A 23913-nucleotide genomic window follows, 5' to 3' on the forward strand; every position below is an offset into this window, starting at 1 on the left:
TTATGGGCATTTAGGCGGGCATTGGATAGGCATATGGAGGATAGTGGGCTAGTGTAGGTTAGGTGGGCTTGGATCGGCGCAACATCGAGGGCCAAAGGGCCTGTACTGCGCTGTATTCTTCTATGTTCTATCCTATTTTCATGAATTTGCACCTCATTAGTAGCAATTTGGTACATAGATGGGACTGTTAAGAAGGCACAACAATGCCTCTTCTTCCTCAGGCGGCTTAGAAATTTTGGCATGGTTGTGACCCTCACCAACTTTTACAGATGTGCCATTAAAAGCATACTATCAGGTGCACAATGACCCAATATGGTAACTGTTCTTTCCAGGACTGTAAGAAACTGTGCATAGCTCAGACCATCACGGAAGCTAACCTACCATCCATGGACTCCATTTACACTTCTCGCTGCCAACATCAAAGACTCCTCCCATGTTGGAAATGCTTTTCTACAACCTCTTCTGTCAGGCAGAAGCTTGAACATATGCACCAACAGTTCAAGAATGGCTTCTTCCCTGCTGTTAATTAGATTGATGAATGGACTCTCTAGCTCCAAATAATGTTGGTCTTGCTAATGTTGATCTTGCTTTGCATACCTCCTCCGGAGTGTAACCTGTATGCCTCGCTCTGTCTTAGCACCTAATGATCTGTATATCTTTGCTTACTTTGATTTGCCTGTACTGCTCACAAACAAATCTTTTCACTCTAGGCACACAAGGCTACAATAAGTCATCTTCTGAACTTGGCGATCAGGATATTGACCAGGAGGGTCATTCCCAAAACAGAATGACAGAGCAGTGCAATATTGAGTGCAAGAAGCCAGAGATAATCTCTTTGAAACTGCTTCCAGGATGGATGAACTGAATTGTAACCTTTAATTTTTAAGATTTTGTGGTTATATGACAAGCAGGACCTGCCCAATGCAAAGGATATATGGATCATGATATCAATACTTGTTGCTGAATAACTCTTTAGTTATTCATCTGATTAAATGCTTCAATCATTGGGTGATCCCATTTTTAAGTACCTGAACATTACATGTCCTGTTGACCATTCGTGTGAATGTAGCAAGTCAGTGATACAGTGCAGTAATGTCACATGGCATTAAGGTTAGGTAGCTCTTAAGGCTGCCATCATATCAAAGTGTTGTGCATTTAAATCTCTCAGTTTAGTTTAGAAGGTATCTTGAGGAGTCTCCATTTAACTCTTTCATCATTGTTTCAGAGTATGCATAGTTACCGTGAAATGTTTGTGCATCATACAAGATAGTATAGAACCTGCAAGAGACAGTACTTTGGGCAGCTTTTCTTGACATACCACTGTGCTATGAGGGAGAATGGATATTTGAACTGCCCTTTGGACATTCAGAATCACAGACATGTTAACACCACAGAGGGAGTTCATTTGCACCTGCACTGCTTGTTAAATGAGCATCATTACCTCATGTCCATCTCATACTTTTCCCCAGACTCTTGCACATTATTTTTGTTCAAATAATCAACCAATGTCCTCTTGAATATCTCAGTTGAACCTACTTCCACCAAACATTCAAGCAGTGCACTGAATGCCCTCAGTACTTGCTGAGTGAAAAGGTTTCCCTTATTTCATCTTTGCATCATTTGCTGTACTTTAAATCTGTGCCGTCTTATTCTTGTTGCTTTTACAAGCATGAACAGTTTCTTCCTTTCTATCCCATTGATGATTTTGAAAATCTCTTTTAGATATCCTCTTCACCTTCTTTTATCTGAGGTGAACAGCCTCAACATCTTCTATCTGTCCTTATAATTGAAATTCCTTATCCCATCTTAACATTGAGAATGATCTGCTCTGATGTAGGCTTGGACTTGTGCAGGCTCACAACATTGAATGGCAATGTGCTCCCTTGAGTAGTTCATGTATAGAACAAACTTTTACTTGCAGCAAAGGTAAGTTTGGGATGATGTATGCAGGCCAGACGCTAGCATAATCCCTGCACACTGTTTTAACCTTAGCGTCCACATCAAAGTACAAAAACATGGCTGCGGTCCTCAACACCACAGTTCAAGGATTTATGATGTTTGAGGCTATCTGGAGTCATGGAGTTGTTTGATTGTAAGAGGTGAGCAATGCTTGGCCATTACAACCTCTTTCATCTTTGGAATGTCTGAAGAGACCTCTCATCCCTCACATGGGTTTAATTTAACCACATCCAACAGTGACAAGTACAAGCTCAGATATATTTACAAAAGTGCAAGATTATCTTCAATTTTATGTGTCACCTGTGCCACCTTTGATTTTATTGTCACATGTATTTTACAGTAAGAATATAATAAAAATGAGCATCATTACCTTGTGTGCGTGCAGGTGCAAATGACCTCCCTTTGTGATGTAACTCATCTGTGGTTCTGAATGTCCAAAGGGCAGTCCACATATCCATTCTCCATCATGACACAGTGGTCTGTCAAGAAATGTTGCACAAAGCACTGCCTCTTGCAGGTTCTATACTATCTTGTATAATGCTCATCTGTCCTGAACCAGTTCATCACCATCAACAACACCTCTGTTGCCATTCTTCCACCGCTGCTTCACTGCTGTTGTTGTGGAAATATCATTCAATGTTCTATAAAAGATTACCAGGAGACACAGGAAATCCTTCATGAATTAAACTTTAACCTGGCAAAATCAAAGCTGTTGGAGCCAGCATAATATCTTCCCTGCCTCCCCACAAGCTCTTTGTTCTCCTCCAGTTTATACAATTGTTGGTCCCGCGCTTATCAGATAATATTAGCATAGCCAATCATGCTGGCTTGCTAAATCTTTCTGAACTAATCATTGTTTACCAGGCTGGTTCCCTCCATCACACTTAACCTACCACATTACAACACCATCATTTTCAGCATTAGCTCATCTACCAGTGATTTAACTAGCCTATCACAATGCACTACCATTATCTATTACTGGAGCCCTGTAACATGATCCTGAGCATACATTGCAGCACTAAGTTAACTACATAATTGCCAGAATAACTTCCATACCATCTACACGAGACCCAATCAACATTGAAGTTCCTGATCTTCAGCACCATTTTTGCCGCTGGGTCGATACTCCTCTGCCGCCACCTTGCCACCGCCTGCGCTGGACCAAACAACCGCATCTTTCGGCGTTGGGCACATCACATCAATGTTGCTGTGATCATCTTCTGCTACCGCTTGGTCATCACTGCCCGTGGAAGTCAAGGAGGTTGCCAATTCTAGGTGCCATCTTTTGCTGCTGGGCCCTCTTTGCCGATACCGTTTCTGCTTTTGTGTCCTCAGTATGATTTTTCTTCCTCTCCTTCTCTCTACAACAAACTGCAGTCCTGACTTCTGAAGCTGAGGTGGAAAGAGTCTACTTAGTAGTTGACTTGAAGAACTTGAACTGTTTGCACCTGGAGGGCTCGGCCTAATGAGAGTAATTTGCCCAGATTTAGGGTCACCCTGCTTGGCTTGGATTTCTGCAGACTTTAGCATCACAGGTAGAGAGGAAGTGGAGGGGTTGGATACCCCTGTATTCTTGTGAGAAATCTTTTCTAGTCAACCTGTATGTTTCTTCTCCTTCATATTGTACCTTCTGGTATCACACCATCATCCTGAAACGAAGGGGGCAGCTGGAGTGAGGTAGAAGTCCCTTGTCCCCTCATCTTAACCTTTGAACCTGAGCAATTTTGACTTGAATAATGGAGTGCAGTTCATTTTTGTGTATCTGCCAGAGACCTAGTGTGCCAGACCTGGGTTTCCATGGGGATCATCAACTTCTTCTTGGAGGCAGTGAGACACACACATGCTGGAGCTAGCATTGTACTGATAACCTTGATAAACTCCTCCATTCTTTGATTTTACTTACTGAGTGCCTCTGACAAACCTGTAGGCTATTCCTGTACCTGTCTGTGCATTTTGATGTAATCATTAATATCTGAGACTTTGAAATCATCTCCTGCCTGGGGCTGAGCAGGTGCCTGGTCTCCAGCAGTCCTCTGAGTGTTAGAGACCTAGGGCGTTTTTTGATCGCCCAGCTGTGGAGTAATGACAGTGATGTAGTGATGTGCTTACAAGATTGTGCCAGCAAACTGTAAGTAGTAGGGTAACTTACTATGGTACTCCCAGGTTCAATGATGAAAGTGTGTGGAAGAGTAGATGATCGTGGTGCAGGAGCACAGGAGATAGTGAGGTGTTTTCAAAAAATGAATATCACGCACAGTGTATAGAAAGAGTAGTTTGGAAGGATGATTTGGTTGATGGCTGATGAATTGATGCTATGCATGTAATTGTGAGAGTTATATTTTATGATCCTTGGTTAGTCTAGAGTTAGAGTGCGGCCCCTGTGAGTGTGTGGTAACAGAGAGAAGTTCATGACACTTATCTTTATGGAGTATAGAAGATGATGTATCTTCTTTGTACACTTACGTATAGTCTCTTTAACTTGGGATACAACACTGACCTAATCTGCTCTCTTTATCTGAGTTGGCTGTATCTGGTGACATGGCCTCTTTTGGCAATCTGCAGTAAAAGGTGCTGCCTTCCTCTCCACCATCCTTCCAACAAACACCTCCAGATCTTCATCGATAATGTGGGGGAAAAACTTGCTTTTCTGGGCCATTTCCTTAGGGTTTGTGGTATAGGGCAACAGTGTGAGGGCCAGTTCTTGGATTGGAACATATGAAGTGGTAGGCTGCTGGGCTTTAAATTTGCTGCCAGTGGCATAAACTCTGGAAGGCTCTGGCAGCATCGAAAATTTCTGTCTCTCCTGCTAGGGAATTCCTCAACAAGATTGCCCATTCCACAATGAGTGAGGTGAAGATGGAAGACCTTGTGAGAATAGTTGCCCCCAAGCCATGGCAGACTCGTCACCATAAATCTCAGTTAGTGAAATACATTAACTGAAGATGGGAAAATCCATTTGATGTTTCAGATTGGTGCCCAGTGTTGCCTGGTCTGTATAGTTATGCCAGCACTTTCTACAGTGCAGGAATACAGAAATTTCAAATTTCTAGCACTTGCAGGACTTTGATTTTGTACACAAGTGAAAGTTGTAGAAGTTTACAATGTTTGGCATTAAAAAGACAGGAAAAGTTAAAATCCTTAGAATTTGGTTGAGTTGGAATAAATAGTAAGCAGAAACTTGACATTTATCTCAAAAGGCATTGAAGAAAAATCAAGGCACAAATTTGAAAAACAATGTTGAATAAACAGTAAACCTCAAGTAGCTGTTATAGGCCTCCATGCATGGGGTGGCAGTATTGCATCTCTGTCATATGCCCCCAACTCCAAGGTTTATCTTCATTGTCATCGTTTATCTTCCTGTTGGGTTGTCATTTGATTCTGTCTTGTTCTGGTTGAGGTCTTGCTGTAACATGGATGACATGCCAGGTGTTATATTTGTACATCAGCCAACCAATAAGTAAAATGCCACGTTTTGAAGTGTAGATACTTGCATAGAATCTCAAATTGTAAAGCCTTCAACCTTTTGACTGTAGGAACATTGGGTAAGCATATGATACCGTACAGCAGTTACATTTTCTTGTGATACTCAAGAGGTGACCCATTTAGGATACGACTGCAATTGCTGCACATTCCTGTGACAGCTCTATCGTGAGCTCCCCATTGTGGAAATTTGTGAAGACTCACTGAGTGTGTGGCCACAGATGTGAAGCCAAAGCTGTGAGATCAGTTAATTCACCCATAGATCAGAAATTAAACATCGGGCTGTGTAGTCTGTGGTATAACACACAATGTGGTGTGCACACCCAGCAATATATACTGCATTTACAAAGCAGAATGTCTGACAATGTTTCATATGAGATGAGATGTGACTGGTGTGGAGAGGGAAGAGCTAAATAGTGGTTCAAAGGTTTGAGTTATAAAGAAAGGCTGGATAGGCTGGGACTTTTTTCACTGCAGCATAGATGAGAGATGACTAATGGAAGTTTATAAAATCATGAGGGGTACAGATAAGGTAAATTGCAGGTATCTTTTCCCTCGGGTGGGGATTTCAAGACTAGAGGGCATATTGTTAAGAGGAGAGAGATTTAAAAAAGATATGAGGGGCAAATAGTGGTTCAAAGAGAGTAATGTTTTTGGAGGCCTTTGCAGGAAGAAAGGGGTATTGAAGCAAAGTGATTATGGGAGAGTTTCAAAGAACAAGTATATTGTTCTTTGAAATTACTGCAGTGAGATTACTGCTAAAGAGGATTAAACTCAACCAGAAGACTGTGGATTTGGGCAAAATGGAGAGATTTGAAAACAAATTGTGAAAGTGGGAGTAAGTAGAACTTGCCAGGGATAACGAGTATAGATAGCAAGGCATTTTTTAAAGTGACAACAGCAAGTCAGCATGGACAAATTGGATGGAAGGGTCTGTTTCCGTGCTGTACATTTCTATGACTCTGATATGCAATTGTGTCGTAGACCATGTCCGTACACACTCTATATGTTAAGCCTGAATGGCAGTGGGTCTATGAAACACCATTATAGAATTTCTGTGGATTGAATTATAAGAGTAATTCTTGAGTGAATGCTGATCTTGCTCAACCAAAAATAGGCGATTGTTAACACAATGTCATTGATTGGCAATAGCTGACCAAAAGAGGGAAATGTGTAGTATATCGTTTTTCAAAAAAAAATCTGTTATTGGTTGTGTAGGGCACAGTGGTGTTGTCAGAGTTATTATCTACTCCTAGTTATTGATTGTGAAGTTTGACTGTTTGTTCTGTTTCGCAGTTGACCACAGGAATGTGGCTGAATAAGGCTTTCAAACATTGAGGATTAAAAGGTGGGAGGTAGTGGTAGTGATTTAAGATTCATGTGATTTTGTGTAAAATTGAGTACAGACAGCATTTTTTAAAAAACTAGTTAATGTTCTTTTGAATTTTATTTATTTAGGTGAGGAATTTCAAACTGAATATCGACAGCATTTTTTTCAAAAAACTAGTTAATGATCTTTTGAATTTTATTTGTTTAGGTGAGGAATTTCAAACTGTTTCAATATTGTTGCTCTTTTCTTTTTTACTGTTGAACCTAGCTGGTTTACAGGCAACAAACAGCAGTCGGGTTTTCAGCAATATATTGTGAAGTAAGCAGGTGCTAGGACTCAATTCAAAAAGGTGGTTTTGCCAGTTTTTTCTGGAGATGAGAGGAACTCTGCAGCAATTATATGTGCTGTCGCTGGAGGGAGAGGATGCCACCTTTTCTGGCTGGGACTGGATACTATCCTGCCTGTACAAGCCCAAGGCAGCAGCGCATTCCGTATTCTTTGCTCCCATCCACCCCATTTCTGTAAAATCTGATTCCCAGACCACTAAGCTCCGAAATACGACTTTTAAACATCTGTGAGCTGTTTTGCTTTGGTGATATGGAGTTTACAACTCCATGTATTGCCAGTGTGACAGGCCCAGCACCGGCAGTCTTGAATGATATTGCAGAATCTCTTCTGAAAGGGGTGTGTGTCTAATCCTGTGCAATGATAATTTGACACTGGGCTTGCATTGGGAGCCGCCTCTTATGCTCCTTAGCTGATTTGCTGCAGCAATCAGTTCATGCCACTCAACCAGAACAACTTTAAACCTTTGCATATATAATGTCTTGACATACACTGAAATTTTAAAATCTGAAATAGCTATTTCTCCAACCTTGGTAGCTTGCCAAAGTTTGGTGAAGGACTGTACTTAGTATTGATGTAGCCTACCAAAAGCAAGCAAAATTAATTGGCTTTTCAGCAATCCCTTTGAAGGCTGAATGTCCCTTCCAACTTCTGAAATGTACTCTGGGTCACAATCCTGTAACATCTGATGCTCTGTAAATGTATAATCTTCTGTGTTGATAATTAGAACTGAAGAGAAATACTTTCTGGTTGGTGCAGTTCCACCGGATTCTAACTTGGTTAAAGTAATGATAATTCCTGTGGCATTTTAATCACACTTTAACCTGTTAAGAGCATGCACAGGAATGTTACACAAATAAATGAATATGAACATCATGAACTCAGTGGAGTTTCAGACCCCATAGATTTTTTAAAAAATGTCTTTTATTGTTTTAGACGTTATTATGTGACTCTAGCTGAGATTTTGGACAACTACCTTGCCTCTGTCAATGTCACAATTAAAGTTACTTGTGGAACATGTGTCTCAGTTGCCTGAGTGCAGTCCATAATGATATTCCCTCTTCTTTTTGGATAAGTTTTGTTTTCTGCTCAGCCCCTCAATCTCACTGAGCTAAAACCAACTATTTATTCATGATTCTCTCTTGGGTCCCAGACAGAAGGAGAGTTAGAGTTATAGTCTTTGAGCTGTACAACATGGAAACAGACCCTTCGGTCCAACACGTACATGCCAACCAGATATCCTAAATAAATCTAGTCCCATATTTGGCCTATATCCCTCTAAATCCTTCCTACTCATGTACCCATCCAGATGCCTTTTAAATGTTGTCAGTGTACCAGCCTCCACTGCTTCCTCTGGCAGTTCACTTCATTTATGCACCACCCTCTGAATGAAAATGTTGCTCCTTAGGTCCCTTTTAAATCTTTCCCCTCTCACCTTAAATCTATTCCTTCTCATTTTGGACCCTCCCACCCCTCACCAGAGAAAAGACCTTTAAAAATCTTTATAAGGTCACCCCTCAACCTTTGATGCTCTAGAGAAAATAATCCCAGCTTAATCAGAATCTCCCTATAACACAAAACTCCAACCCTGGAATTTTAAGATTTCTCATTTCTTACTTTATTCTGTGCAGCAGCACTTTGGAACATGAGCAGAATTTCTGTTAGAGTTAAAGTGTTTGCGTTGACCTGAGTGCATTGGTTTGTTCTGCTGGTGAGTACTGGAGACAAGAACAGGATTTGACCCTTTGTAATTCTCGGCGCGTAAACCCCAACATCAGTTAAACAACCAAATTTTGATGAATTGCAGTAATTCATTTATTCTTTGTATTTGATTAGTATCTTGCAAAGTAGTGAAACCAAGACAAAGAGATTCAATAACACCGGCAGCCTTGAATGATTTTTTGTCTTCCCTGAAGCCCACAAACAAACCTTTGCATGACCTCTGACTGAGATTGGTTAATTTAGCAAAGACTGGAGATTGAATCTTAGACTCCTGGTTCAGTGGCTCAGTGCCATTCCAGATAGTAGCTTTACAAAGGCATCGGGTGAGCTCAAGGACTGTTAAACTAGTCCAAATATTACTGGCATTTATTCTTTGCCATGTTTAGTTACAGATGAGTGGTGATCCACATTCCGTGACATTACAGCTATTCAGAAACTGATCTATAGATATTTGGAAGGCATATCGCTAAGAATTTACATCACTTTTTGTTAGACAACATGCATTTAACGTAAGAGGTTTGAGTACTATGTTCTGATTTTTGAAAAAATTAATGCCAAATAAGTTTTCTCTCAGGGTAAAAGATTTGTCTTATCCAAGAGATGGTAATGGGGTTGTTGTAGAGAAAAATGAGTGCTGAGTAAAGATGTTGCAAAGCCCGTTTCACCACCCTGCTAACTGCAGGCATATGTGTTGAAGTGATCACAAAGAGGAAGTGCAGGGAGGAGAGTTTGGAGGCGGAGTTGTGGGGTGGGGGGAAGTCAAAAACAACAGAGACTGAGACTAAGACAGGAAAGCTGCCAAATTCAGAAGATTTGGGCGGTCTGATCTGGGTTTGATATTTGTGATGCTGTCATTTCAAAAATATTCAGCCTTTCACAACAAGGTGTTATCAGCTCATTTAAATTGTAGGGCAGTCTTAGAATGACTCCAAATATTTAGTACTTTATGTAAAGGCTGCATTACAGATGCAGAAGTAACTTTCCAGCCAAAGGTTATAGTGCAATCTTACGATTACAAAGTGTACCTGAGTAACTATTTCTTCGTCCTCCTTCCCCCATGCACCTTGTAGAATGGACTGATCCAGGCTACCTTACTCCTATGATAATGAGCTCAGTGATGTAATAACCGAGTACACTAGACTGCTGGGCGGAGGGAGCAGTCTTTTGCATATTCAACGAAGGTGTGCTTGGAACACAAAAGTTCTCTCGGGTACTTGTGGCAGAGGATTCTTGATTCCTTTTTACTCCCAGAGTTTGGGAATGTCCACTTCAGGTGGAACTTGAAGAAAAACAACAAAAAAAGAAGCAGCGAATACTGGATAAGTTTGGGCGACCTTTTGGTTTTGTTTGTGGCTGAGAAAGCTTTTTGAAGTCAGGCCACAAATAAAAGGGGAGAAGTGCCAGAGGGAGTCCTCTTTTCACATACAGAGTTGTAGCTGAAGTTCTCATCGTGTTGCTTTTGGACCAAAGAGCTGCTGATGTCGATCGTATGAAAGATCCAGTGGCGAGATTTAAGGATTCTAGTTTTCGGACTCAAAGGGATTCACTTTTGTTTTGTCCCCACCTCACTTTTTACATTTTATTTTGTCCCCACCTCACTTTTTACATTTTATTTCACATTTGAAACCTTCTTGATTTAGCTTGATCAGATGGAGGTACAGAGGAGATCCATGACACCACCCCTGTCACCAGCGGCATTTGTCAACTCAACACAGTATTCCAGTGTCCTAGAGGGAAGATTCAAGCAGCTGCAAGGTAAGATTTTGATTCCCGCCTTTCCTTCTCAGGCACCAGCAACAGAGTGTGCATAATGCTGTGTTCTGTAAACATGTAATCAAGAGACAGAGGTGCTGTACCTTTAAGCAGTGCCTGCCTGATTGAGAAATGAAGGGAAGTTGCTTGCTGTAGTTTTACCTCTTAGTTCTTGTCTGGCAATTCAGTTTCTTACTGCTTCAGTCTGTTCCAAGACTTCCATGTGTATGCTTGATGTGGGTCGAAGCGTGGGCAAAGAGTATTGTGGTTTATTAGTACTCCAGAAACTTATTTTCCTGTATCCTGTTTCAAGAGATCAGTGCAAGTAGTCTGCTCCCCATCGGAAAACTGGCCTTTGTGGGCTCCTTCAGCACTTAAATATGGAGACAGACTGAGTAAGCATGTGGGACTGGCTCTTATGTGTTTGCATAATTGCAGCCATTTTTTTAATATTGTGCTGGAGCTGCTAGTTTATGATGCTGAAAAACTCGGTATGATCATTTGCTTGATTGAATGAATAGGACAAGTTTAATTATTTGGGTTGCTGACTACTTTAAATTTCCTTGTCTGAAATTGGTAATATCAGACAATGCTGTTTTGACTTGGCTTGCACATCTGAATAGTGGAATTTTAGTGCATGTAGCATCACAAACTGTAATTCTGTCAGTTCCTGGAGTTTGATTCTAGCTATGTTATGAAATGCAGTTAATAGACAGAGGACCGTGCATAGAACATAGAATTTTACAGCACAGTACAGGCCCTTCACCCCTCGAAGTTGTGCCTACCTGTGAAATTAATCTGATGCCCATCTAACCTAACCTTCCATTATTATCCATATGTATGTCCAATGCCCATTTAAATGCCCTTAACATTGGCGAGTCTACTACTGTTGCAGACAGGCCGTTCCACACCCCTACTACTCTCTGAGTAAAGAAACTACCCCTGATATCTGTCTTAAATCTATCACCCATCAACTTAAAGCTATGTCCCTTTGTGGTAGTCTTCACCATCCGAGGAAAAAGGCTCTCACTGTCCACCCTATCTAACCCTTTGATTATCTTATATTTCTCGATTAAGTCACCTCTCAACCTTCTTCTCTCCAAGGAAAACAGCTCAGTCCCTCAACCTTTCCTCGTAAGACCGTCATTCCATACCAGGCAACATCCTAGTTAATCTCCTCTGAACCTTTTCCAAAGCTTCCACATGCTTCCTATAATGCAGTGACCAGAACTGCACGCAATACTCCAGGCGTGGCCTTACCAGTGTCTTGTATAGCTGAAGCATGACCTCGTGGCTCCGGAACTCAATCCCCCTACCAATAAGCGCCAACGCATCATATGCCTTTTTTACAACCCTACCAATGCCTCTGTACTTGACTGTTTTTGAGCTGTAGTATTCATGTTAGTAATGCCAGTTGCGTTGTGTCAGTATTCCACAATGAGCTGCACCCATAAATAAACTTACTGATGCACTGCATCTGGATGAGTGAGAGAACATGTTTGACATGTTGATTCCTTCCCTACTATATGCTCTGTTTCACAGACTTAAAATTACTGTAAGTCATGAAGATCTCTGAATTAAAGTTTATGGTTTGATAAATAATAATACATGTTGCAATTTTGATTTACCCTTTGATAAAGCCTCTTAGAGATGATGATATATGCAGGTTTTATTTTGCTGGGTACAATTTGTGATTTATTATTTCCCCTTATCCCAGTCTGTAGTTTACATTTGTTAGCCCTCTTAATAACAAAATTGCTTACATTTATTTAACACCTTTAACAAATTAAAACATGTCAAAGTGCTTCACAGAAGCATTGCCAAATTAAATGTGACACAGTTTTGTATGAGATATTGCAGCTGTTCAACAGAGGTTTGGTAAAAGGACTAGATTTTAAGGAACATCTCAAATGAGGTAAGAAGGGTAGGGAGGTAAAGACATTTAGGGTCAGAATTCCAATGTTTAAAGCCTTGGCAATTGAAGACAATGCCAACAGTGGTGGAGTGATTTTGTTGTGGAAAAAAAGCTAAGAATTATATAACTCATCTTCTAACTCCCCCATGGCTGCTCAGCCATCACAATGCCAAGGACACAGGTTCATTTCCTTGCTCGGGCCGCTGCCTGTGTGGAGTTTGCATGTTCTCCCCATATTGGCGCGGGTTTCCTCCTGTGCTCTAGCTTCCTCCCACAGTCCAAAGATGTGCAGGTTATGTAGATTGGCCATGCTAAATTGCCCAAAGTGTCCAGGGATGTGCAGGCTAGGTGGATTAGTCATGGGAAATGCAGGTTAGTGGGTGTGTCTGGTTGGGATGCTCTTTGGAGGGTCAGTGTAGACCTGATGGGTTGAATGGCCTATTTCCACGCTGTAGGGATTCTGTGTTTGAGAAATATATTTTCCTGGATGAATGCAGCTCCAGTAATACTTAATCTTAACACTATCCAGTGATGCACAGATCCTATGAATGAATTTTTTTAAATTGTAAGGAACACGGATTTTGGAGAGATGTAGAGACCAAGGAGGTTACAGAAGTATGAAAGGGCAAGACCATGCAGGGATTTGAAAACAAAGTCTGAGAATTTTAAAATCAAATAATTGATGGAATAGGGGTCAATATAGGTCAGGAACCTTTTGTAAGATATATCTGCAGTGATGTTTTGAATGATGTCAATTTTTTAAAGTGCAGTTAATGTGGGGCTGACTAGGAAAGCATTGGAAAAGTCAGGTCCAGAGGTGGTAATGATCTGGATGAGTGTTTCAGCTAAAGTAAAGGCAGAGCTAAGTAATGGTTTGAAAGTGCCATTAGGTAGTCTCGCTACTGGATTGGATATAAGAGTAGAAACTTGTCTTAGGATCAAAAACAAAACTTAACTTGTAAAGAGACTGGTTTTCCTTGGAACATTTTCCACAGAGGGCAGGAGATGACATCATGGCTGTCCAATCACTACTTATACCAATCAAGTAAAATGACAAATTAGAGATGTTGGAGAAGTCGAGTGAGTTGAAGTAAAGCTAGATGTTTTCAGTGTTTGTGTGGAAAATAATGTTGCATTTTCAGATGATGTTGCAGAGATGGTAACATATAGATGAGTAATGGGCAAACCAGGAAATGTAACATTGAAAATATAGATAAATTAAAAAATTTTAAAAAAAAGGTTTTTAGTATAGGCAGACGCTGAACAAGCTGCTGCAATTTTTGTTGGAGCGTTGGAGGCTGAGAGGTGACCATTAACAGATTTACAAAATCAAATTTAAAAAGTTTGATTTTTTTTTAAAAGAGTACATATTTGTTGCAGTGCCTTCTTAACAGAGTAAATGGTCATCTGTTGCTTTTTGCAGGGAAGACTTAAGTAACCAGTCACTGCTGTACAAAGTAAGTCATCTCTTTGCAATTTGTTTTGAGATTTTTCTGAGAGACCTAAGGTTTCAGTGCACTGTGTAAGTCTTTTAATTGTCAGGAAAATGAAATTACAAAAGAAAATAAAGATATTGTTTCATTTCCACTATATGACCATACTTTTCCTGGTTTCTTTCCCCTTGCCTCCTTGAGCTGCTTACCCAGCAACATACGTGCATTAAGAATTCTTAAATAGCTTGTGTTGTGGAATGTCTTTTTCGCTGTAGATAACAGACTAGCGGTGCTTCGGGGCACTTATGAGGTTTCTGGATGGCACATGACATTCAGAATCAGTAAATACAGCTTTGTACACACATTATTGATTGTAAATGCTGTGTGAGATCAAAAAGCAAGCAGCTTAACCCTTTCATTACATACTCTTGAGTAGGCTTAATAAGAGATTTTCCATTGACAGCTCCCATATTGTGGCTGCTTGTGATATTTACTATAACATCTGATTGTAACTCACAACATTTATAGAAATTGCTCAGATAATTCTCCGTTTGCTGTTTTCATTGATAAAATGCAAAGTACTGAAATTACATTGCTGTAAATCATTATGTATGAATGCATTAAGCATTTATGTATTCAGATAGCAGCATTTTGAGATCCAACTATAATGCTTATTTGCAAACTGTCCCTCCACTAGTTGGCAGTTAGTTAGGGCGGTGTTCTTATATCATTAAGTGATTAACGTGAGTTCTCTATTAGTTTACCAATGACAAGTAGATCTCATTTTTTAAACAAAAGTTCTTCATTGCAGCTAATCTTCCTGATTCACAAGTATAGTTTGTGTCTTGTTGCCAGCTTGGAAGCTGCTGCTAGCACTTATCTCGTGGTAAACCTGAGGATAAATTGGCTGTCAAATCCTGGAAGAGGCATGGTAAAGAAGCACAAGACTGGCCTTAGCATTATGAAACTGAGCTCTGAGAGTAGACTTGAGGAGGTTAGGGTTCTCAATCTTGAAAAGACACAAAGAAGTGATTTCATAAACTTGATTTCAGACCAAGCCATGATAATTGGGCAACGGATTAAAATGAGCAAAATGCACATGATTGCAGCATGTTTATTTTTCCTCATTTAAAGAATACCCTTTTCTTCATGTAAAATCTAAACCATGTGTGACAGACAGTTTGATCACAGAGGGCATATCATAGGAGTCCGATCTTGCCTTCGTCTGAAATTCTCACAGTAATTTTCAGTGGATGAAGATTGTTTCTGGGAGACATCCAGTGGCAGAATTATTGATGAGGACATCATGAAGGGTGGTCATCCCTCCCACCTCACATTAACCATTGAAAAAGTAGCATTGACGAACCGTTCCATTTTCCTTCAGGACTTTTTGTCACCCGCAATGACCTCCACGTCTGGCTACTTGCCTGACCTGTTCCCAATTTGTCCTTAGGACCAGACAGGTTGGTATGACATTCTACAGGTTTTAGCTTTGTTCCCTTCTTACAAATTCGGCTATCCCTTGAAGTTTACTCTTCTACTGCCCTTTCCATCCCACTTCCATCATCACCCCTGTTCGCTAATCTTAGCTTTGCAGCTTGATATACCCTGAAACAAAATTATGCAGAAGTGTGTTATGATGTCAGCATGGATCAGAAAAAGAAATTGAAAAGGTTGCAGTTGTGACCAACGGTACAACTAGGTGGAGCACCATGCATGTATGCGCAACATTGTACCAATGAGAAATTACTTCACTTCTCAGTTTAGATCAGTCCTGGTACTGATCAAATTTACTTCGCAACGTCAGTCTTCAACTTGTTACGGTTTTCTACCTGTAGCATTGTTTTGCCAAAAAGAATTTACCATTCAGTCCCTGCTTTCATGTTTTATAGCTGCATTGGGGTTACGATTTAAAACAAATTTGTAGTGATTGGAACCAGATGGATCCTGTTGACTACGAGATCCTTGATTGGGTTTGTTAACCTGGCTGACCAATATAAAAAGGGCACTTAGTTTCTCCTCAGTTGAGGGGACTGACTCTGAGCTGGCTGGCCAGAGTCAGTGTACTGCGCACAAGGAAATAAAGGGTGTCTTGGTGACGGGATACTGGCCTTTGTACAGATGTTTCAAAATTTAAGTTAAAAATCATATAGCACCAGGTTTGTTTGGAAGTACTAGCTTTCAGAAGGCTGCTCCTTCATCAGGTAGCTCGTGGGTTAGAATCATAAGACATATTTAAGTCAAACTCAACAAGATATTGGGAGAAGACAACACACATGCACTAACTAGCGTGGCACAGGAGAATTATGAGACATAAACAGGGATATAATTGGGATGCAGCAGCAGTAATGGTAAAACAGCACAAATGTTAGCCTATGCATTTATAAAGTACTGCATCTAAACTAGCTTAACAACAACCAGACTCAGTCTCGTTTGATTTGAAGCGCAGCACTCCAACATATATTTTCACCATCAGCCAGGTAGAATCAAACACAGCTTGGGAGCACTCCGACATGCTGGTCATATTAGCTAGCAAAACACAGTTTTAAAAATTAATTATGGTGTTTATCATGGTGGAAAAATTACAGTCATAGAGTCATACAGCATGGAAACAGACCCTTTGGTCCAACTAGACCCTGCCGATCATGTTCTAAAACTAAACCAGTCTCACTTGCCTGTGTTTGGCCCATATCTCCAAATCTTTCTTATTCATATAATTATCCAAATGTCTAAAACGTTCTAACTGTACCTGCATCCACCACTTCCTCTGGTAGTTCATTCCACACATGAACCATTCTCAGTGTTTAAAAAAAGCTTGCATCTCCTTTCCTTTTTAAAACTTTCTCCTCTCACCTTAAAAATATGCTCCCTGGTTTTGACACCACCCCCGCCCCACCGTAGGAAAAAGACCTTGACTGTCTTGTTTCTCTTGCTGCCAATCATTGTAATGTAGATGGACATGCAGCCAGTCCTTCGTCCCTTCTCCTCTTTCCCCATATATAAACAGTATCATGCAAAGGTTTCTTATTCACATAATCACTCTGAGTTAAGCAGTGCTATTTCCTCATATACTTGGGTGGCATGGTGGCTCAGTTGTTCGCACTACTGCCTCGTGGAAACTGGGTTCAATTCCAGCCTTGAGTGACTGTCTGTGTGGAGTTTGCTGAGTGCTCTGGTTTCCTTCCAAAATATAAAGATATGCAGCTTATGTGGATTGGCCATGCTAAATGGTCCATTGTGCCCAGCAATGTCCAGGCTAAATGGATTAGCCATGGGCAATGTAGGGTATCAGGGACAGGTTGGGGGTGGGGGGGGCTGTTTCGAGAGTTGGTGCGGAATTGGTGCCAAAAGCCTCTTTCTGTACTATAGGATTCTCTGATTCTATATTCTCTACCACAAATCCAGTTATCAAACAGCCACACTTTGACTTTATGAAGACGATCAGGTTGCTTTTTTGTTTGCGTTTTGGAATCTTACCTTATTATTTTCAGTCAGGAGGATACATTCTGCAATATATCCTATGTACAGGGATGTGCAAGGCAGGATTTGGGTACCAAGCTCAATTTGTAGTCTGCGTGATTTTCCATCTACATAGGTTGGTGTACATTAATCATGTTAAAGCACCTGAAATCCAATACTGCGTCCCCTGCTGTTTGAATGTCTATTCTCCATTGGCTTTCAGGGACTTTAGGACATAGAGTCATAGCGATGTACAGCACAGAAACAGACCCTTCAGTCCAATTCGTCCATGCCAACCAGGTATCCCAACCTAATCTAGTCCCACTTGTCAGCACATCCCTCCAAACCCTTCCTATTCACATACCCATCTAGATGCCTCTTAAATGTTGCAATTGTACTAGCCTCCACCACTTCCTCTGGCAGCTCATTCCATACACGTACCACCCTCTGCAGGAAGAAGCTGCCCTTTAGGTCCCTTTTATATCTTTCCCCTCTCACTCTAAACCTATGCTCTTTACTTCTGGACTCCCCCACTCCAGGAAAAGACTTTGTCTATTTATCCTATCCACACCCCTCATAATTTTATAAACCTCTATAAGGTCACCCCTCAGCATCTGACGCTACAGGGAAAACAGCCCCAGCCTTTTCAACCTCTAGCTCAAATCCTCCAATCCTGGCAACACCCTTGTAAATCTTTGCTGAGCCCTTTCGAGTTTCACAACATCCTTCTGATAGGAAGGAAACCGGAATTGCACGCAATATTCCAACAGTGGCCTAACCAATGTCCTATACAGCTGCAGCATGACCTCCCAACTCCCATAAGAAGGCTTATGCCCGAAACGTCGATTCTCCTGTTCCCTGGATGCTGCCTGACCTGCTGCGCTTTTCCAGCAACATATTTTCAGCTCCCAACTCCTGTACTCAATACTCTGACCTATAAAGGAAAGCATACCAAATGCAGCTGTCACTATCCTATCTATCTGTGACTGTACTTTCAAGGACCTATGAACCTGCACTCCAAGGTCTCTTTGTTCAGCAACACTCCCCAGACCTTATCATTAAGTGAATAAATCCTGCTAAGACATTTTTTCCCAAAATGCAGCACCTTGCACTTACCTAAATTAAACTCCATCTGCCACTCCTCAGCCCTTTCTTTGGCCCATCTGATCAAGATCCCATTGTACTCAAGTTCTGAGAAGATTTGGAGCTCAGGTTGAGTTCTGGATTTAGAGTTGCTCACTGAGCTGGAAGGTTCGTTTTCAGATGTTCTGTCACCATACTCGGTGACATTATCAGTGAGCCTCCAGATGAAGCACTGGTTGCATGGCCCGCTTTCTATTTATGTATATATGTTTCCTTGCATTGGTGATGCCATTTCCTGTGGTGACATCATTTCATGTGGTAATGTCATTTCCTGTTCTTTTTCTCAGGTGGTGGAAAATGGGGTCCAAGTCAATGTGTTTGTTGATAGAGTTCCGCTTGGAATGCTATGTTTCTAGGAATTCTCGTGCATGTCTCTGTTTGGCTTGTCCTAGGATAGGTGTGTTGACCTAGTTGAAGTAGTGTCTTTCCTCATCTATATGTAAAGATACTAGTGAGAGTGGGTCATGTCTTTTTGTGGCTAGTTCATATTCATGTGTCCAGTGTAATGTTTGTTACAGTTCTTGCAAGGTGTTTTGTAAATGACATTAGTTTTGCTTGTTGTCTGTATAGGGGTTTTCAAGTTCATTAGCTGCTATTTTAGTGTGTTGGTGGGTTTGTGGGCTACCATGATGCCAAGGGGTCTGAGTAGTCTGGCAGTTATTTCCGAGATGTCTTTTATGTAAGGGAGAGTGGCTAGGGTTTCTGGATGTGTTTTGTCTGCTTGTTTGGGTTTGTTGCTGAGAAATCGGTGGACTGTGTTTATTGGGTATCCGTTCTTTTTGAATACACTGCAGAGGTGATTTTCTTCTACTCTGCATAGTTCCTCTGTGCTGCAGTGTGTGGTGAAATGACTGCCAGGCTACTCAGACCTCTTGGCATCATGGTAGTCCACAAACCCACCAACACACTAAAACAGCAGCTAATGAAGTTGAAAGACCCTATGCAGGCAACAAGCAAAAACTAATGTCATTTACAAAATACCTTGCAAGAACTGTTAACAAACACTACATTAGACAAACAGGCAGGAAACTAGCCACCAGGATACACGAACATCAACTAGCCACAAAACAACATGACCCACTCTCACTAGTATCCGTACATACAGATGAGGAAGGACACCACTTCGACTGGGACAACACATCCACCCTAGGACAAGCCAAACAGAGACACACACGAGAATTCCTAGAAGCATGGCATTCCAAGCGGAACTCTATAAACAAACACACTGACTTGGATCCCATTTTCGACCCCCTGAGAAAAAGAACAGGAAATGGCATCATGACAGGAAATGACATCACCAACCAAAGGAAACCTAAACACATAAATAGAAAGTGGGCCATGCCACCGATGCTTCATCTGGAGGCTCACTGATGATGTTACCTAGTATGGTGATAAAACGTCTGAAAACGAACCTTCCAGCTCAGCGAGCAAACTTACATCCAGATCCCATTTTACTTTGAGGTAACTTTCTTTGCTGTTCACAACATCTCCAGTTTTGGTGTCATCTGCAAACTTACTAACTATACCTCTTATGCTCACATCCAAATCATTTATATAAATGACGAAAAGTAGTGGACCCAGCACCAATCCTTGTGTCACTCCATTGGTCACAGGCCTCCAGTCTGAAAAATATCCCTCCACCATCACCCTCTGTCTTCTACCTTCAAGCCCGTTTTGTATCCAAATGGCTAGTTCTCCCTGTATTCCATGAAATCTAACCTTGCTAACCATCTCCCATGGGGAACATTGTTGATCTCCTTACTGAAGTCCATTTAGATCACGTCGACTGCTCTGCCCTCATCAATCTTCTTTGTTACTTCTTCCAAAAACTCAATCAAGTTCGTGAAACAAGATTTCCCACACATAAAGCCATGTTGACTATCCCTAATCCGTCCTTGCATTTCCAAATACATGTACGTCCTGTCCCTTAGGATTCTCTCCAACAACTTGCCCACCACCAATGTCAGGCTCACCGGTCTATCCAGTGTCCTTACCACCTTTCTTAAATAGTGGCATCACATTAGCCAACCTCCAGTCTTCCGGCACTTCATCTGTGACTATCAATGATACACATATCTCAGGAAGGGGCCCAGCAATCACTTTCCTAGCTTCCCACAGAGTTCTCAGGTACACCTGATCATTTCCTGGGGATTTATCCACTTTTATGCATTTCAAGATGTCCGATACTTCGTCCTGTGTAATATGGACATTTTTCAAGATGTCACCATCTATTTCCCTACATTCTATATCTTCCATGTCCTTTTCCACAGTAAACACTGATGTAAAATACTCGTTTAGTGTCTCAGCTTGAGATTGTGGAAAATGCTAATGTGAACAGAAATTTGAAAACTTGTTCTATTCTTTCTCTCTCTTTTTATTTGTCTCCCTGTCTTTGTCTCAATCACACACGCCCTGTTTATGTATGCACATAATGCATAACGTTTGACCTCTAGATACTATCCAAGTCCTCTTATCGGATTAACATCCTTGTGAAACATTGAGGGCTTAAACATTCCTTGCAGTTCTATGGTTAGTACCCAATCTTTAACAACTGCTGAATGTTCAAATCAGCTGCTCCGTTTACACTGTGCACACACAAACAAAATACATTCCTTTTAATCTTGCAAGAAGAGTGAGGAGTCTTTACTGACCCACAGTATTAAAGATTTGTGTAAATAGGAATAGCACAGTCTGATTTCTTAAGATAATGTAGATTTGTTAATTAAAAGTGTTGTATTTGTGTTATTCAGCCAGATACCTGATGAACTAAGAAACCCATCCCCATATAAAAATATGCTGTCAGGTTGACTATTTTGTTTAGTTTGAATTGGAGGAGAGCAGTATGAGCTGTCTGATTTGCATTTACACCTGACTCGTAAAACTAGTTTTGCCAACACAATAAGACAACAGGCTTTGGTATTGTCATCTTGGGCAGCACGGTTAAAGGTATGGCTCATCAAAATTACTTAACAAATACCTGATGTGTTTCAAATGAAGCTATTGAGACTCCGTTTACTTGATGAATGGTGCACAATTTGCTCATTGAGACCTTCCCATTTAACCATTGTAATTACCAATTCCTAGGCACAGGATAGTGGGGGTCATAGAGTCATGGAGTCATACTGCATGGAAACAGACCCTTTGGTCCAACCGGTTCATGCCAAACATAATCCCAAACTAAACTAGTTCCACCTGCCTGCTCCTGGCACAAATCACTCCAAACCTTTCCTATTCATGTACTTATCCAAATGTTTTTAAATGGTGTGAGTGTACCTACATCCACCACTCTCTCGGGAAGTTCATTCCACACGCGAACCACCCTCTGTGTAAAAACATCGCCCCTTGTCTTTTTAATGGGTGGCACGGTGGCACAGTGGATAGCACTGTTGCCTCACAGTGCCAGAGACCCGGGTTCAGTTCCCGCCTCAGGCGACTGACTGTGTGGAGTTTGCACATTCTCCCCGTGTCTGCGTGGGTTTCCTCCGGTTTCCTCCCACAATCCAAAAATGTGCAGGTTAGGTGGATTGGCTATGCTAAATTGCCCTTGGTGTTAGGTGAAGGGGTAAAATGTCGGGGAATGGGTTTGGGTGGGTGGCGCTTCGGCGGGTCAGCGTGGACTTGTTGGGCCGAAGGACCTGTTTCCACACTGTAAGTAATCTAATCTAAATCTCTCTCCTTAAAAATACGCAACCTCGTCTTGAAATCTCCTGTCCTAGGGAAAAGACAACTACCACTAAATCTATCCAGGCCCATCATAATTTTATAAACTTCTGTAAGATCTCCACTCAACCTCCTATGCTGCAGTGAAAAACGTCCCAGCTTATCCAGCGTTTTGTTATAATTCAAATCTTCCATACCCAGCAACAATCTTGGTAAACTCTTCTAAACTCTCTCCAGCTTAATTAAATCCTTCCAGCTTAATTAAATCCTTCATCCTGGGTGACCAGAACTGAACATGGTATTCCAGAAGAGGCCTCACCAATTTCCTGAACAATCTCAACATGACTTCTCAATTGTTTTACTCAAAGGATTGAGCAATGAAGGCAAGCATGCCCGATGCCTTTTTAATGATCCTGTCTATATGTGGCACAAGCTTCAGCCAGGTTTCCTTCTTGTTGTCAGTGCCTGTTGGCTTACCCCTGGAAGTTATAAATGTTGACATTACACATGGTAGTGTCTTAATGGGCAAGGTGACAGGTAGCTGCTAATATCCCTGAAAGTGTACAATGGCATCACCAACAGTAAAAGGTAAATTACAAGAGATAACACCAAAAGGTTTAGTGTTTGCCACTTTTTGCATTATGCTAGACCAGGGCAAATATTTGCCCTTGCCTCAGTGCTCAATACTTTCTACTTTTTCTTTCCCATTTTAAAATAACTCAGTAGAGTCATAGAGTCAGAGATGTACAGCATGGAAACAGACCCGTCGGTCCAACTCGTCCATGCCGAGCAGATATCCCAACCCAATCTAGTCCCACCTGCCAGCACACGGCCTCTATCCCTCCAAGCCATTCCTATTCATATACCCATCCAAATGCCTCTTAAATGTTGCAATTGTACCAGGCTCCACCACATCCTCTGGCAGCTCATTCCATATACGTACCACCCTCTGCGAGAAAAAGTTGCCCCTTAGGTCTCTTTTATATCTTTCCCCTCTCACCCTAAACCTATGCCTTCTAGTTCTGGACTCCCTGACCCCAGGGAAAAGACTTTGTCTATTTATCCTATCTAAGCCCCTCTATAAGGTCACCCTTCAGCCTCCGGCGCTCAAGGGAAAACATCCCCAGCAATATTCCAACAGTGGCCTAACCAATGTCCTGTACAGCTGCAACATGACCTGCCAACTCCTGTACTCAATACTCTGACCAATAAAGGAAAGCATACGAAACGCCTTCTTCACTATCCTGTCTACCTGCGACTCCACTTTCAAGGAGCTATGAACCTGCACTCCAAGGTCTCTTTGTTCATCAACACTCCCTAGGACCTTACCATTAAGTGTATAAGTCCTGCTAAGATTTGCTTTCCCAAAATGCAGCATCTCACATTTATCTGAATTAAACTCCACCTGCCACTTCTCCGCCTATTGGCCCATCTTGTCCAGATCCTGTTGTAATCTGAGGTAACCCTCTTCATTGTCCACTAGACCTCCAGTTTTGGTGTCATCTGCAAACTTACTAACTGTACCTTTTATGCTTGCATCCAAATCATTTATGTAAATGACAAAAAGTAGAGGGCCCAACACCGATCCTTGTGGCACTTCACTGGTCACAGGCCTCCAGTCTGAAAAACAACCCTCCACCACCACCCTCTGTCTTCTACCTTTGAGCCAGTTCTGTATCCAAATGGCTAGTTCTCCCTGTATTCCATGAGATCTA

The 23913-nt window shown here is 41.4% G+C and overlaps 1 protein-coding gene across 4 annotated transcripts in view; it reads left to right on the forward strand.

The window, feature by feature from the left end:
- The window catches only part of LOC122543854 (spectrin beta chain, non-erythrocytic 1-like), a 301600-nt gene that overhangs the window by 104303 nt on the left and 173384 nt on the right, over positions 1–23913 (forward strand). The window contains exons 1-2 of one of the 4 annotated variants that reach the window (XM_043682691.1): positions 5403–5501; positions 10477–10591. The exons of 2 other annotated variants lie outside the window; for them this stretch is intronic. In XM_043682691.1, the coding sequence (XP_043538626.1) occupies positions 10486–10591 (106 nt within the window). In that variant the 5' untranslated portion in view covers positions 5403–5501; positions 10477–10485. Of the gene's footprint in view, positions 1–5402; positions 5502–9988; positions 10592–23913 lie in introns of those variants that run through there. One more of the 4 variants, XM_043682690.1, reaches the window with a different exon arrangement.

Source organism: Chiloscyllium plagiosum, chromosome 45, assembly GCF_004010195.1.
Source record: "Chiloscyllium plagiosum isolate BGI_BamShark_2017 chromosome 45, ASM401019v2, whole genome shotgun sequence".
In the NCBI taxonomy this organism is placed as follows: domain Eukaryota; kingdom Metazoa; phylum Chordata; class Chondrichthyes; order Orectolobiformes; family Hemiscylliidae; genus Chiloscyllium; species Chiloscyllium plagiosum.